Source organism: Cervus canadensis, chromosome 14 (assembly GCF_019320065.1).
Source record: "Cervus canadensis isolate Bull #8, Minnesota chromosome 14, ASM1932006v1, whole genome shotgun sequence".
Lineage (NCBI taxonomy): Eukaryota > Metazoa > Chordata > Mammalia > Artiodactyla > Cervidae > Cervus > Cervus canadensis.
The window spans coordinates 19,650,437-19,667,745 of record NC_057399.1 but is presented as its reverse complement, the minus strand read 5'-3'; the positions used below and the strand labels follow the sequence as shown (position 1 = coordinate 19,667,745).

Genomic DNA, 17,309 nt, shown 5'->3' with positions numbered 1-17,309 from the left:
TCAGTCCTTGCAAAGAATATTCAGGGTTGATTTTCTTTAGGATTGACTGGTTTGATCTCCTTGCTGTCCACGGGACTCTCAAGACTCCAGCACCACAATTCCAAAGCGTCTGTTCTTTGGTACTCAGCCTTCATTATGGTTGAACACTCACATCTCTGCATGACTACTGAAAAATACATAACTTTGACTACATGGACCTTTGTTGACAAAGTGATGTCTCTGCTTTTTAATACACTGTCTAGGTTTGTCATAGCTTTCCTTCCAAGGAGCAAGCATCTTTTAATTTCACGGTTGCAATCACTGTCTGCAGTGATTTTGGGGATGAAGAACATAAAATCTACCACTGTTTCAATTTTTTCACCATCTGTTTGCTGTGAAGTGATGGGACTGGATGCCATGATTTTTTTGCCTTTGTTTTTTATGTGTTGAGTTTTATTTTTTAATTAATTTTTTATTAAAGGATAATTGCTTCATAGAATTTTGTTATTTTCTGTCAAACCTCAACATGAATCAGCCATAGGTATACATATATCAACTCCCATTTGAACCTCCACCCCATCTCCCTCCCCATCCCACCCCTCTAGGTTGATGCAGAGTCCTTGTTTGAGTTTCCTGAGCCACACAGCAAATTCCCATTGACTGTCTATTTTACATATGGTAATTAAGTTTCCATGTTACTGTTTCCATACATCTCACCCTCTCCTCCCTCTCCCCATGTCCATAAGTCTTTTCTCTATGTCTGTTTCTCCACTCTCTCTCTCTAAGTCACTTCAGTTGTGTCCGACTCTGTGCGACCCCATAGACGGCAACCCACCAGGCTCCGCCGTCTCTGGGATTCTCCAGGCAAGAATACTGGAGTTTCTCCACTGCTGCCCTGTAAATCAATTCTTTAGTACCATTTTTCTAGATTCTGTATATATGTGTTAGAATATGATATTTATCTTTCTCTTTCTGACTTACTTCACTCTGTATAATAGGTTCTAGGTTCATCCACCTCATTAGAACTGACTCAAATGTATTACTTTTTATGGCTGAGTAATAGTCCATCATATATATGTACCACACCTTCTTTATCCAATAATCTGTTGATGGATGTCTAAGTTGCTTCCATTTTCTATCTATTGTAAATAGTGCTGCAATGAACAGTGGGATACATGTGTCTTTTTCAATTTTGGTTTCCTCAGGATATATGCCTAGGAGTGGGATTGCTGGGTCATATGGTGGTTATATTTGCACTATTTAAATGAATCTTCATACTGTCTTCCATAGTGCCTGTATCCATTTACATTGCCACCAACAGTGCAAGAGCATTCCCTTTTCTCTACACCCTCTCCAGCATTTATTGTTTGTAGACTTTTTGATGATGGCCATTCTGACCAGTGTGAGGTGATATCTCATAGTGGTTTAGATTTGCATTTCTCTAATAATGAGCGATGTTCAGCATCTTTTCATGTGTTTGTTAGCCATCTGTATGTCTTCCTTGGAGAAATATCTGTTTAGGTCTTTCTCCTGCTTTTTGATTGGGTTATTTGTTTTTCAGGCATTGAGTTGTATGAGCTGCCTGTATATTTGGAAATTAATCCTTTGTCAGTAGATTCATTTGCTATCATTTTCTCCCATTCTGAGGGTTGTCTTTTCATCTTGCTTATAGTTTCCTTAGCTGTGCAAAAGCTTTTAAGTTTAATCAGGTCCCATTTGTTTACTTTTGCTTTTATTTTCACTACTCTAGGAGGTGAGTCATGGAGGATCTTTCTTTGATTTATGTCATTGAGTGTTTGGCCTATGTTTTTGCTCTAAGAGTTCTATAGTTTCTGATCTTACGTTTAGGTCTTTATTCCATTTTGAGTTTGTCTCTGTGAATGGTGTTAGGAAGTGTTCTAACTTCATTCTTTTACAGGTAGCTGTCCAGTTTTCCCAGCACCATTTATTGAATAGGCTGTCTTTGCCCCCTTTTATATTCTTGCCTCCTTTGTCAAAAATAAGGTACACATAGGTGCATGGGTTTATTTCTGGGCTTTCTATCTTGTTCCATTGGTCTATTTTTCTGTTTTTGTGCCAGTACCATACTGTCTTGATGACTGTAAGTAAGTAAGTAAAGTCACTCAGTCGTGTCTGACTCTATGCGGCCCCATGGACTGTAGCCTACCAGGCTCCTCTTTCCATGGGATTTTCCAGGCAAGAGTACTGGAGTGGGTTGCCATTTCCTTCTCCAGGGGATCTTCCCGACCCAGGGAACGAACCTGGGTCTCCAGCATTGCAGACAGATGCTTTACCGTCTGAGCCACCAGGGAAGCCTTGTAGTATAATCTGAAGTCAGGAAGGTTGATTTCCTCCAGCTCCATTATTTGGGGTCTTTTGTGTTTTCATATGAATTGGGAAATTTTTGTTCTAGTTTTGTGAAAAAACGTCATTGGTAGTTTGATAGGGATTGCATTGAATAGGTAGATTGTATTTGGTAGTATAGTCATTTTCACAATATTGATTCTTCCTATCCAGGAACATGAAATCTCTCTTCATCTGTCTATGCCATCTTTGATTTCTTTCATTAGTGTCTTGTAATTTTCTATTTACAGTTCTTTTGTCTCCTTAGGTAAGTTTATTCCTAGATATTTAATTCTTTGTGTTGCAGTCGTGAATGGGATTGATTCCTTAATTTCTTTCTGATTTTTTATTGTTAGTATATAGAAATGCAAGTGATTTCTGTGTATTGATTTTGTATCCTGTGACTTCGCTAAATTCACTGATTAGCTTTAGTAGTTTTCTGATACTATCTTTTGGGTTTTCTATGTACAGTATCGTGTCATCTGTAAACAGTGAGAGCTTTACTACTTCTTTTCCAATCTGGATTCCTTTTAATTCTTTTTCTTTGATTGCTATAGCTAGGACTTCCAGAACTATGTTGAATAATAGTGATGAAAGTGGACAACCTGTCTTGTTCCTGATCTTAGCTGGAATGCTTTCAGTTTTCACCGTTGAGAATGATGTTTGCTGTAGGCTTATCATATATGGCCTTTACTATGTTGAGGCAGGTTCCTTCTATGCCCATTTTTTGAAGAGTTTTCATCATAAATGGGTGCTGAATTTTGTCAAAGACTTTTTGGTCATCTTTTGTGATGATCATATGGTTTTTATGTTTCAATTTGTTAACAACAGTGTATCACATTGATTGATTTGCGTATGCGGGAGAATCCTTGCATTCCTGGAATAAACCTAACTTGATCATGGTGTATGAGGTTTCTGATGTGTTGCTGAATTCTGTTTGCTAAGATTTTGTTGAGGATTTTTGCATCTATGTTCATCAGTGATATTGGCCTATAGTTTTCTTTTTTTTGTGCTGTCTTTGATTTTGGTATCAGGGTGATGGTGGCTTCATAGAATGAGTTTGGAAGTGTTCTTTCTCTGCAATTTTTTGAAAGGGTTTTAGAAGGATAGTCATTAGCTCTTCTCTAAATGTTTGATGGAATTCTTCTATGAAGCCATCTGGTCCTGGGCTTTTGTTTTTTGGGAGATTATTGATCACAACTTCAACTTCAGTGCTTGTAATTGGGTTGTTCATAATTTCTGTTTCTTCCTGGTTCAGTCTTGGAAGATTGAACTTTTCTTAGAATCTGTCCATTTCTTCCAGGTTATCCATTTTATTGCCATATAGTTGTTCATAATAGTCTCTTATAGTTCTTCGTAATTCTGCATTGTCTGTTATAACCCTCTCCCTTTTCATTTCTAATTTTGTTGATTTGATTCTTCTTTTTTTCTTATTGAGTCTGGCTAAAGGTTTGTGAATTTTGTTTATCTTCTCAAAGAACCAGCTTTTCATTTTATTAATCTTTACTGTTATTTCTTTCATTTCTTTTTCATTTATTTTTGCTCAGATCTTTATGATTTCTTTCCTTCTACTAATTTTTGGTTTTTTTTGTTCTTCTTTTTCCAATTGTTTTAGGTGTAAAGTTAGGTTGTCTATTTGATGTTTTCTTTTTGTTTCTTGAGGTAGGATTGTATTGCTACAAACTTCCCTCTTAGAACACCTTTTGCTGCATCCCGTAGGTTTTGAGTTGTCGTGTTTTCATTGTCATTTGTTTCTAGAAATTTTCTGATTTCCCTTTTGATTTATTCAGTAACCCACTGGTTATTTAGAAACGTGTTGTTTAATCTCCACGTGTTTGTGTTTCTTACAGTTTTTTTCTTGTAATTTATATCTAGTCTCAAAGTGTTGTGGTCGGAGAAGATGCTTGATATGGTTTCAGTTTTCTTAAGTTTACTGAAGTTTGATTTGTGACCCAGGATGTGGTCTATCCTGGAGAATGTTCCATGTGCGCTTAAGAAGAAGGTGTATTCTTCTGCATTTGGATGGAATGTCCTGAAGATATCAATGAGATCCATCTTATCTAATGTATCGTTTAAGACTTGTGTTTCCTTATTAATTTTCTGTTTTGATGATCTGTCCATTGGTGTGAGTGGGGTGTTCAAGTCTCCTTCTATTATTGTGTTACTGTCAGTTTCTCCTTTTATGTCTGTTAGTGTTTGTCTTATGTATTGGGGTGCTCCTGTGTTGGGTGCATAGATATATACAGTTGTTATGTCTTTCCCTTGGATTGATCCCTTGATCATTATGTAGTGTCCTGCCTTATCTCTTGTAATCTTTAAGGTTTATTTTGTCTGATATGAGGATTGCTGCTCTAGCTTTCTTTTGCTTCCCATTTGCATGGAATATATTTTTCCATCCTCTCACTTTCCATCTATATGTGTCTTTAGGTCTGAAGTGGGTTTCTTGTAGATAGCATATATGTGGGTCTTGTTTTTGTTTCCATTCAGCTAGTCTGTGTCTTTCAGTTGGAGTGCTTAATCCATTTACATTTAAAGTAATTATTGACATATATATTCCTGTTGCCATTTTCTTCATTGTTGGGGGTTGATTTTGTAGATCTTTTTCTTTTCTTGTATTTCTTGACCATATAAGTCCCTTTAACATTTATTGTAAAGCTGGTTTGGTGGTACTGAATTCTCTTAACTTTTGCTTGTCTGAAAAGCTTTTTATTTCTCCATCAATTTTGAATGAGATCCTTGCTGGGTAATCTTGGTTGTAGATTTTTCCCTTTCAGTACTTTAAATATATCCTGCTATTCCCTTATGGCCTGCAGAGTTTCTGCTGAAAGATAAGCTGTTAAGTGGATGGGGTTTCCCTTGTATGTTACTTGTTGCTTCTCCCTTGCTGCTTTTAATATTCTTTCTTTGTGCTTAGTCTTTGTTAGTTTGATTAGTATGTGTCTTGGCATGTTTCTCCTTGGATTTACCCTGTATGGGACTCTTTGTGCCTCTAGGACTTGATTGACTATTTCCTTTTCCATGGGAAATTTTCAACTACAATCTCTTCAAAAATTTTCTCATACCCTTTCTTTTTCTCTTCTTCTGAGACCCCTATAATTTGAATGTTGGTGCATTTTATATTGTCCCAGATGTCTCTGATGTTGTCCTCAGTTCTTTTCATTCTTTTTCCTTTATTCTGCTCTTCAGAAGTTATTTCCACCATTTTATCTTCCAATTCACTGATTCGTTCTTCTGCTTTAGATATTCTACTATTGATTCCTTATAGAGTATTTTTAATTTCAGTAATTCTGTTTTTTGTCTCTATGTTTAGTCTCCACTTCTTCTAGGTCTTTGTTAATTGCTTCTTGCATTTTCTACGTTTTGTTTTCGAGGTTTGTGATCGTCTTTGCCATCATTATTCTGACTTTTCAGGTCTCTGCCTGTTTCCTCTTCACTTATTTGGACTTCTGTGTTTCTAGTTTGTTCCTTCATTTGTGTAGTATTTCTCTGCCTTTCGTTATTTTTTTAACTTTGCGTTTGAGGTCTCCTTTTCCCAGGCTTCATGACTGAATTCTTTCTTCCTTTTGATTTCCGCCCTTCTGAGGTTGATGCAGTAGTTTGTGTAAGCTTCCTATAGGCTGGGGTTTGTGCTGAGTGTTTATTTCTCTTCCCTCTGATGGGCACGGCTGGGTGAGCTGGTAATCCTGCATGCTGATGATTTGTTTTGTATTTTTGTTTTTTGTTTGTGAGTGAAAGTGAAGTCACTCAGTTGTGTCTGACTTCGCGACCCCGTGGACTGTAGCCTACCAGGCTCCTCCACCTATGGGATTTTCCAGGCAAGAGTACTGGAGTGCGTTGCCATTTTCTTCTCCAGGGGATCTTCCCGACCCAGGGATCGAACCCAGGTCTCTGGCATTGGAGGCAGACGCTTTACCATCTGAGCCACTGCACAGGGTTCTACCTGGTAATGCCAGGTCTTGTATTCCAGTGGTTTCCTTTGTGTGAGTTCTCACCATTTGATACTCCCTAGGGTTAGTCTCTGATAGTCTAGGGTCTTGGAGTTAATTGCTCCCACTCCAAAGGCTCAGGGCTTGATACATTCTCCATGGCACACAGAGCTCCTGTCCCTGCAGATGAAGACAAGGATGGGGAGGAGGTTTCCACGTGAATGTGTCACCTGGGCCACTTGTCAGCCTTGCTCTGGTCCGCCTTCCGCTCTTGCTGTCCCAGTAAACAGTTCTTCTGTGGAGGCCAAATGTCAGATGCAAATCCAGTCACAGACACCTGCTCTGCACCCTCCATCTCCTTTCCTGTGAAACCCAAGTGTCCCATCCACCACCTATGACTCTGGTCCCCATTCCAGCCTCCTCTTTCCTGGACACTGAACCTCCCCTCTCCACATGTTGAGTTTTAAGCCAGCTTTTTCACTCTCCTCTTTCACCTTCATCAGGAGTCTCTTTCATTCCTCTTTGCTTTCTGCCATTAGGGTGGTATCATCTGCATATCTGAGAAAATTTGATATTTCTCCCAGCAGTCTTGATTCCTGCTTGTGATTCATCCAACCCAGCATTTTTCATGAGGTACTCTGCATAGAAGTTAAATAAGCAGGGTGCAGTATATAGCCTTGATGTACTTCTTTCCCAATTTTGGACCAGTCTGTCGCTCCATGTTCAGTTGTAATTGTTGCTTTTTTGACCTGCATACAGATTGCCCAGGAGTCAGTTTAGGTGGTATGATATTCCCATCTCTTTAAGAATTTTCCATATTTCATTGTGATCCACACAGTCAAAGACTCTGACATAGTCAATAAAGCAGAAGTAGATGTTTTTCTGAGAATTATCTTGCTTTTTCTATGATCCAACAGATGTTGACAATTTGATCTCTGGTTCCTCTGCCTTTTCTAAATCTAGCTTGAACATCTGGAAGTTCTCGGTTCACGTACTGTTGAAGCCTGGCTTGGAGAATTTTTATGCATTACTTTGCTAGCATGTGAAATGAGGTTAATTGTGTGGTAGTTTGAACATTGTTTGGCAGTGCTTTGTTTGGGATTGGAATGAAAACTGACCTTTTCCAATCCTGAATCTGCTGCTGAGTTTTCCAAATTTGCTGGCATATTGAGTGTAGCCCTTTAACAGCATCATCTTATAGGATATGAAATAGGTCAGCTGGAATTCCATCACCTCCACTAGCTTTGTTTGTAGTGATGCTTTCTAAGGCCCACTTGACTTCACACTCCAGGATGTCTGCCTCTAGATGAGGGATCACACTGTCATGGTTATCTGGGTCATTAAGTTCTTTTTTGCATAATTCTTCTGTGTATTTTTGCCACCCCTTCTTAATATCTTCTGTTTCTGTTAGTTTCACAGCATTTCTGTCCTTTGTTGTGCCCATCTTTGTGTGAAATGTTCCCTTGGTATCTCTAATTTTCTTGAAGAGATCTCTGGTCTTCCCATTCTATTGTTTTCCTCTATTACTTTGCGGTGATTCCTGAGGAAGGCTTTCTTACCTCTCCTTGCTATTCTTTGGAACTCTGCATTCAAATGGGTATATCTTTCCTTTTTTCCTTTGCCATTTGCTTCTCCTGTTCTCTCAGATATTTGTAAGGCCTCCTCAGACAGCCATTTTGCACTTTTACGTTTCTTTTTCTTGGGGATTGTTTTAATCACTGCCTCCTGTACAGTGTTATGAACCTCCATTCATAGGTTTTTTACTCAATCAGATCTAATCCCTTTAATCTATTTCTCATAATCATAACGCATTTAAGTCATACCTGAATGGGCTAGTGGTTTTCCTTACTTTCTTCAATTTAAGTCTGAATTTTCAATAAGTCACTCATGATCTGAGCCATAGTCAGCTGTCAGTCTTGTTTTAGCTGACTCTAAAGAGCTTATGCATCTTCAGCTGCAAACAATATAATCAACCTGATTTTGAAATTGACCATCTGGTAATGTCCATGTGTAGAGACGTCTCTTGCATTGTTGGTAAAGAATGTTTTCTTTGATCACTGTGTTCTCTTTGCAAAAGTCTAGTAGCCTTTGTCCTGCTTCATTTTGTACTCCATGGTCAAACTTGCTTGTTACTCCAGGTAACTCTTGACTTCCTCCTTTTGCATTCTGTTCGTCTGTGATGAAAGGGACATCTTTTTGGCGTGTTAGTTCTATAGGTCTTGATAGAACCATTCAAATTCACTTTCTTCAGCATTAGTAGTTGGGGCATAGACTTGGATTACTGTGATACTGAATGGTTTGCTTTGGGAACGAACCGAGATCATTCTTTTGTTTTTGAGATTGCACCCAAGTACTGCATTTCGGACTCTTGTTGCCTTTGAGGGCTACTGAGGACTTCTAAGGGATTCTTGCCCATAGTAGTTGACATAATGGTCATCTGAATTAAATTCTCTCGTTTTGGTCTCATGTCCAGTCATCTCCTGTTTGACCACTCCTTGCCTGAGGAGGAGATATTTCTCCAGTTCTTACTGTTAGAACTTGGTCAAATTCCTGGGGGTATATATCAAATTATTTAGGGCCTCCCTGTGGCTGGCTCCCTCTATAGAGTTTTTAACTCTCAGTTATCTACACTAACATCTCCCGCAGTTCATCAGATACAGTTTAGGTTTCCCAGCCTTGGTTCTGGTGTCCATGCTATCTTCCTTTGGCAGGTCTCTGCTCTGGTAAGTCGAGACTGTCTGTCTGTCTCTCCAGTCTTAGGGGCAGTGGTTTACCCTGTGTCCTCCCCTCTTACATATCTAAGAAGAGTTTTTGGTTTTTCAGTTCTTTTTACTTGTTAGTATGGAGTGGTAACTTAAAACTCCTTCCATAGGGAACCGGAAACCCCAAACCCTTCAGAACTGCTTAATCTAGAAATCAAAATGTGAATAGAATTCTTTGTGAGTTAATCTGTGTCATTTTAGATCAAATAGCTGTGTATTTTCTTTGTTGTGCATGGAACAGAGTAGCAAGAGATGCAGAGTGAAGTTTTTTTATTTTACTATTTTTAATTTGAAAAATACTTTTAAGATTATATTGATTGCTAATTTTTTTCCTGTCTTTTCTTCATGCAGATTTGAAACCAAAATAGATTCATTTCATGTTACTGGCTTACCAGATAACTCAACAAAACCCCGCCTCCTGTCTTCATTAGATGATGCTGCATCACTCTTGAAAATTATGTTTGAGATAAATCCTTTAGATGAAACTGTTTCTCAGAGGTGTATCATAGAAGCTGAACCTTTAGAAATGTTATATGATGCAGTAAGCATTTTTTGCAGTTCCTAAGTTTTAATTTATTTCTATTTGCCTTGAGTTTGTCCTCATGTTATTGATACTTATTTTAACAGAGAACAGTGAATAGTATAGTAGAATTCTTCAGACCTCCAAAAGAGGTAAATCTAGCACAGCTGACTTCAATAACTTTGACAAAACTTGAAGAATTTCGTGATAAGACAGCAACAGGTAAATGCCAGTATTATTATTGTTTTATCATTTACTAAAGTTTGAATCATGTTATACTGATTTTAGTATTCTTTGAGTTTATATTTCTAGACTAGATACAGTTGAAACTTAGTCTGGTACTTTTATATATTTAAATTCAAATAGAATGATAATTATGTCTTACACTTAGAAAGGTCTGACCTTCGAACCACATTCATGTTAATTGCAAAATTTTGTTAGGGTTTTTGAAATTCTGTTTATGACAGAAACTGGCCTATATTTTCCTTTCTTGTAATGACTTCCAGATTTTAGTCTATTGGTCTCAGAACCTAGAAGTTCCACCCTTTTTTATTATCTTGGAGAGTTTGTATAAGATTGGGTCTCATTTCTTTTTTCAGTCTTTGGGCTAGGAGATTTCTTTGGGAACAATTTTAAATTAGAGATTCACTTTTAAAAAATATAGATGACTATAGAGATGATCTCTGTGGTTTTTAATGGTTTGTAATTTGTTGAGACTTGCTTTCTGGCTCAACATATGGTAATGTTTAAAATGTTCCATATATGTTTGAAAAGTATGTACTTCATGTCTTCTGTATCCTTAGTAGATTTTTTTTTCCCTTTTCACCATAGTCTAACAGTTATTTAGAGAAGTACAAGGATGAAAAACACGTCACTGTCTATGTAGATTTGTATATTTCATGTGGATCTGTAATTTTCTGCTTTATAAACTTTGTTGCTAATTAGGTACATACAGAGATAATTTTTTCCTGTGAACCAAATCTTTTATCTGTATGAAATTTTGAATATTTTTGGTAATGCTTTTTCAATATTCTTTTCATTCTGATTTTAGTATAGATATTCTAGGTTTCTTTTGGTTGTAATTGTCTGCTACATGTTTTTTTATTCTTCTACCTTCTTTTCCCCTTTATGTTTAGTTCTAGGTGTGTCATTTAAACAACATATATGAGGTGTTTTTCAAGCTGTGATATTCAGACTTTTCTGTTTCTTGACTGTTTTTTGCCTGCCTTTGGATAAATTACAGCATTGTTTCCTCAGCTCCCACCCTTGTACCGTTTGAAACTTAAACATTCACTCTTTACCCCCTTCTCCTTCTGCCCTCAGTGTTTTCCACCATCATGGTCTTTTCCAGTCAGTTGGCTCTTTCTATCAGGTGGCCAAAGTATTGGAGGTTCAACTTTAGCGTCAGTCCTTCCAATGAATATTCAGGGTTGATTTCCTTTAGGATTGACTGGTTTGATCTCCTTGCTGTCCATGGGACTCTCAGGAATCTTCTGTAGCACCAAGTTTTTTCTCAGTTCTCTTATGGGTAGGTTTTAGGGAGAGGGAGATTTAACTTATGTATTACTCTTAATTTTAGTATGTATCTTTTAGATCACAGATTTATGAGAACTCCTACTGGACTCTGTTTTTTTGTCATCTGTTCCCTATGCTCTGTGAGACTATGGAAAGGAGTTCCAAAGTTTACCAAGTGCAGACCATGGTCTCAGGATAAAATTTTTTTGGTTCCCTTTGAAATCTATTGGCTGACTCTTTCAGTTTGATTTTCTACTTGATAGATGCTTACTCTCTTGCCTCCTCTTAATGTTTTTAGTAAGTTTCATTTTCATTGCTGTTTGTTTTGCTCTGTGTCCCACAAGTTTTATTGCTTTAAGTGAAAGAAAAAGTTTGGCTACCTACTTATTGATGTTACTAGGATATAAACTCTAGTTAAATGTTTTAATATAAGTTGAAAATGTTATTTTAGTTAAAATTCATTGGGATAGATTCATCTGTTTTTATAGAAAGCTCTGGTTGCTTATTTTGGTTTACATATGGTTTTCTTGAAGATGATTTAGTAATTGAAAATTTTTCATTGTCTCAAGTAATGTAAAGGTTGAGTTCATTGTTCAGTATGGCAGATGTAGCTGTGTTAATTTCACAAATTGGGGAGAATTATAGAGATTCTAATATCACAGTTATGAGTAACTATGTCATGGAACTTAATTTTTTTAGATGCGTATCTTCCAAGTTTTACCCAATTGAGTTTATGGATCAAAAATTCCTTTTTGAAGTATTACAATTTTATACTTGACTAATATTTAATGAGGAACATACACATTGACTTTATATTGACGACATCTTGCTCAAGATTATTTTGAAATTAATACTAACTTCACATTATTTTTAAATTGTGTTACTAATTCATGTGTTTGGTGATTCTCTGTTTCTGGAGTAATTTGTGAACATTATTCATTGTAAAGATTTAAATTTTCTGCAGGTTTGGTATATATTATTGAAACACAGAAAGTTCTTGATCTCAGAATTAACTTGAATGCTTCATATATCATTATCCCACAAGATGGTATCTTTAGCCCTACGTCAAATCTCCTTCTTTTGGATCTGGGACATCTCAAGGTATATACTACTATTAAGTATTTTATATGTCTTTTATGATATTACTTTGTTTAAGATGTGTTTTGGTTTATAAATGTTTGATTTGGTAAGTTAATTTTTAGGTTAGTAGCAGAAACTAAGATTTGAGAAAGCCTCCCTTTGTAACAAATAAAGTGGTTTCATTTAATTAGGCAGTTTTCTACATTTCTTATATGAAAATGACCGATTGAATGCTGAAGGTCAGAGGCGAACCTAAGAATTATATTTGTAAAATTTGAGAGTAATGCTTGAGGAGTTTATTTCCATTTCAATTTAAATTTATTACTTGATCAATTAAAATGTATAGAGTAGGAGGAAGTTCTCGAAGTCATCAAATGTATTTTCATCCTTCTGAAATTTGTTGTGTATATACTTTAAATATTGACATTTCAGTATTTCTATTAAATAGTCCTATAATTGAGAGATGGTCTTCTTTCATTTCCCTTCCTGTTCAGTTATGTATGTTTTTCCCATCAGTTTTGAGTAGAGAATACTTTTTTCTGTGTTTCTGGTTCTATGTTGTTCATTGTGGTTACCCACTTGTATTTATTTAAATTGATTAAAGTTTTTTTAAAATTCAGTTTCTAAGTTATACTTTAGCCACATTCCAGCATTTAGTAGTCACAAATGGTCTGTGGCTACTGTATTAAAACAGGTGGAGAACATTTTTAACATCATAGGAAGCTCAGTTGGGAAGGAGTACTCCATATCATTAAATGTAGAGGACTAGCTAACAGTTTAAGACCCAAGAGGGATAGATATGGAATGCTCTTTCTGGCTACCTCATAAGTGTGTGTCTTTCCTTGATATTGACATTCTCCTTTATGTATTTTTTTACTCCTCGGTTAGTGATTATGTAGACACTGCTGGATTTACATTTATAATAAAATTTTATACAGCTAATAATTCATATTTGAACTTCTTTATGGATTTGGTTCATGGGCAGTGTGGTATAGTGGAAATAGCCAGTGGAAAGGTATAGTGGTCAAAAGTAACGGTGTATCTTTAGTTTTATGACCTTAGGCAATTTGCATAACCTTTTGCCTAAAATTTGTTACTTTTAAACAGTCAATTTTGACTGTGTACTTCAAATGAACTGTGTAAAATAGAGGGGAAAATGTTATAATAAAAAACACATATATGCATGTGTGTGTGTGTGTATATGAATGAATGGGTGAATAAACTCTTTATTTTCTACTGTAAAATGATTTCCAGGATACTTGAGTGAAAAAAGTAGTATGCAGAGTATAGCATGAAAGAGTTATGTAACTATAACTTGCTTGAAAAGTGAAGGTCGCTCAGTTGTGTCCGACTCTTTGTGACCCCATGGACTTTACAGTCCGTGGAATTCTCCAGGCGAAAATACTGGAGTGGGTAGCCTTTCTCTTCTCCAGGGGATCTTCCCAACCCAGGGATTGAACCCCAGGTCTTCTGCATTGCAGGTGGATTCTTTACCAGCTGAGCCACAAGGGAAGCCCAAGAATAGTGGAGTGGGTAACCTTTCCCTTCTCCAGGGGATCTTCCCAACCCAGGGGTCGAACCCCAGGTCTCCTGCGTTGCAGGTGGATTCTTTACCAGCTGAGCCACAAGGGAAGCCCAAGAATAGTGGAGGGGGTAGCCTATCCCTTCTCCAGTGGATCTTCCTGACCCAGGAATCGAACCGGGGTCTCCTGCATTGCAGGTGAATTCTTTACCAATTGAGCTATTAGGGAAGCCCTTTGGGGTTGCATAAATGGCAGAGATGGAATTAAAATTCAGGTTTCAGTTCAGTCGCTTATTCATGTCCAGCTCTTTGTGACTCTATGGACTGCAGCATGCCAGGCCTCCCTGTCTATCACCAACTCCCAGAGTTTACTCAAACTCACGTCTGTTGAGTCAATGATGCCATCCAACCATCTCATCCTCTGTGGTCCCCTTCTCCTCCCGCCTTCAATCTTTCCCAACATCAGGGTCTTTTCCAGTGAGTCAGTTCTTCACACCAGGTGGCCAAAGTATTGGAGTTTCAGCTTCAGCATTAGTCCTTCCAATGAATATTTGGACTTATTTTCCTTAGGTTGATCTCCTTTCTGTCCAAGGGACTCTCAAGAGTCTCCTCCAACACCACAGTCCAAAAGCATCAATTCTTTGGCGCTCAGCTTTCTTTATAGTCCAACTCTCACATCCATACATGATCACTGAAGAAAAAACATAGCTTTGATTAGACAAACAGACCTTTGTTGGCAAAGTGATGTCTCTGGTTTTTACTATGCTGTCTAGTTTCAGACTCTTTTGTTGACTATGATGGCTACTCCATTTCTTCTAAGGGATTCCTGCCTACAGTAGTAGATATAATGGTCATCTGAGTTAAATTCACCCATTCCAGTCCATCTTAGTTTGCTGATTCCTAGAATGTTGATGTTCACTCTTGCCATTTCCTGTTTGACCACTTCCAATTTGCCTTGATTCATGGACCTAATATTCCAGGTTCCTATGCAATATTGCTCTTTACACCACTGAACCTTGCTTCTATCACCAGTCCCATCCACAACTGGGTGGTGTTTTTGCTTTGGCTCCATCCCTTCATTCTGTCTGGAGTTATTTCTCTACTGATCTCCAGTAGCATATTGGGCACCTACCGACCTGGGGAATTCATCTTTCAGTGTCCTATCTTTTTGTCTTTTCATACTGTTCATGGGGTTCTCAAGGCAAGAATACTGAAGTGGTTTGTCATTCCCATCTCCAGCGGACCACATTCTGTCAGACCTCTCCACCATGATCCGTCCATCTTCGGTGGCCCCACACGGAATGGCTTAGTTTCATTGAGTTAGACAAGGCTGTGGTCCATGTGATCAGATTGGCTAGTTGTCTGTGATTGTGGTTTCAGTCTGTCTGCCCTCTGATGCCCTCTCTCAGTGCCTACCTCTCACTTGGTTTTCTCTTATCTTGAATGTGGGGTATCTCTTCATGGCTGCAAAAGAGTCCAAAATGCAGTACTTGGATGCAATCTCAAAAATGACAGAATGATCTCTGTCTTTCCAAGGCAAACCATTCAACATCATGGTAATCCAAGTATATGCCCTGACCAGCAATGCTGAAGAAGCTGAAGTTGAACAGTTCTATGAAGACTTACGAGCCCTTCTAGAACTAACACCCCCAAAAGATGTCCTTTTCATTATAGGGGACTGGAATACAAAAGTAAGAAGTCAAGAAACACCTGGAGTAACAGGCAAATTAGGCCTTGAAGTACAGAATGAAGCAGGGCTAAGGCTAACAGAGTTCTGCCAAGCGAATGCACTGGTCATAGCAAACACCGTATTCCAACAACACAAGAGAATACACATGGATATCACCAGATGGTCAACACCGATCAGACTGATTATATTCTTTGCAGCCAAAGATGGAGAAGCTCTATACAGTCAACTAAAACAAGACTGGGAGCTGACTGTGGCACAGATCATGAACTCCTTATTGCCAAATTCAGACTGAAATTCAAGAAAGTGGAGAAAACCATTAGACCATTCAGGTATGACCTAAATCAAATCCCTTATGACTATACAGTGGAAGTGATAAATAGATTTAAGGGACTAGATCTGATAGACAGAGTGCCTGATGAATTATGGATGGAGGTTCCTGACATTGTAAAGGAGACAGGAATCAAGACCATCCCCAAGAAAAAGAAATGCAAAAAAGCAAAATGGCTATCTGAAGAGGCCTTACAAATAGCTGTGAAAAGAAGGGAAGTGAAAAGCAAACGGGAAAAGGAAAGATATATCCATTTGAATGCAGAGTTCCAAAGAATAGCCAGGAGAGATAAGAAAGCCTTCCTCAGCGATCAGTGCAAAGAAATGGAGGAAAACACTAGAATGGGAAAGACTAGAGATCTCTTCAAGAAAATTAGAGATCCCAGGGGAATGTTTCACGCAAAGATGGGCTCAATAAAGGACAGAAACGGTATAGACCTAACAGAAGCAGAAAATATTAAGAAGAGGTGGCAAGAATACACAGAAGAACTGTACAAAAAAGATCTTCACGACCCAGATAATCACAATGGTGTGATCACTCACCTAGAGCCAGATATCCTGGAATGTGAAGTCAAGTGGGCCTTAGGAAGCATCACTATGAACAAAGCTAGTGGAAGTGATGGAATTCCAGTTGAGCTATTTCAAATCCTGAAAGATGATGCTGTGAAAGTGCTGCACTCAATATGCCAGCAAATTTGGAAAACTCAGCCACAGGACTGGAAAAGGTCAGTTTTCATCCCAATGCCAAATAAAGGCAATGCCAAAGAATGCTCAAACTACCGCACAGTTGCACTCATCTCACATGCTAGTAAAGTGATGCTTAAAATTCTCCAAGCCAGGCTTCAGCAATACGTAAACCGTGAACTTCCAGATGTTCAAGCTCATTTTAGAAATGGCAGAGGAACCAGAGATCAATTTGCCAACATCTGCTGGATCATCGAAAAATCAAGAGAGTTCCAGAAAAGCATCTTCTTCTGCTTTATTGACTATGCCAAAGCCTTTGTCTGTGTGGATCACAATAAACTGTGGAAAATTCTGAAAGAGATGGGAATACCAGCCCACCTGACCTGCCTCTTGAGAAACCTGTATGCAGGTCAGGAAGCAACAGTTAGAACTGGACATGGAAAAGCAGACTGGTTCCTAATAGGAAAAGGAGTACATCAAGGTTGTATATTGTCACCCTGCTTATTTAACTTAAATGCAGAGTACATCATGAGAAATGCTGGGCTGGAGGAAGCACAAGCTGGAATCAAGATTGCCGGGAGAAATATCAATAACCTCAGATATGCAGATGACACCACCCTTATGGCAGAAAGTGAAAAAGAACTAAAGAGCCTCTTGATGAAAGTGAAAGAGGAGAGTGAAAAAGTTGGTTTAAAGCTCAACATTCAGAAAACTAAGATCATGGCATCTGGTCCCATCACTTCATGGCAAATAGTTGGGGAAACAGTGGAAACAGTGACTGACTTCATTTTTCTTGGGTTCCAAAATCACTGCAGATGGTGATTGCAGCCATGAAATTAAAGGATGCTTACTCCTTGGAAGGAAATTTATAACCAACCTAGACAGCATATTAAGAAGCAGAGACATTACTTTGCCAATAAAGGTCCGTCTAGTCAAGGCCATGGTTTTTCCAGTGGTCATG

General features: G+C 38.0%; 1 protein-coding gene across 3 annotated transcripts in view; it reads left to right on the top strand.

Annotated features, from left to right (window-relative positions):
- VPS13A (vacuolar protein sorting 13 homolog A) overlaps nucleotides 1-17,309 on the top strand; it is a 278,381-nt gene that overhangs the window by 55,278 nt on the left and 205,794 nt on the right. For all 3 annotated transcript variants that reach the window (XM_043486532.1, XM_043486531.1, XM_043486533.1), the window contains exons 18-20: nucleotides 9,362-9,551; nucleotides 9,638-9,752; nucleotides 12,010-12,146. In XM_043486532.1, coding sequence (XP_043342467.1) covers nucleotides 9,362-9,551; nucleotides 9,638-9,752; nucleotides 12,010-12,146 — 442 coding nt within the window. The remainder of the gene's footprint in view (nucleotides 1-9,361; nucleotides 9,552-9,637; nucleotides 9,753-12,009; nucleotides 12,147-17,309) is intronic.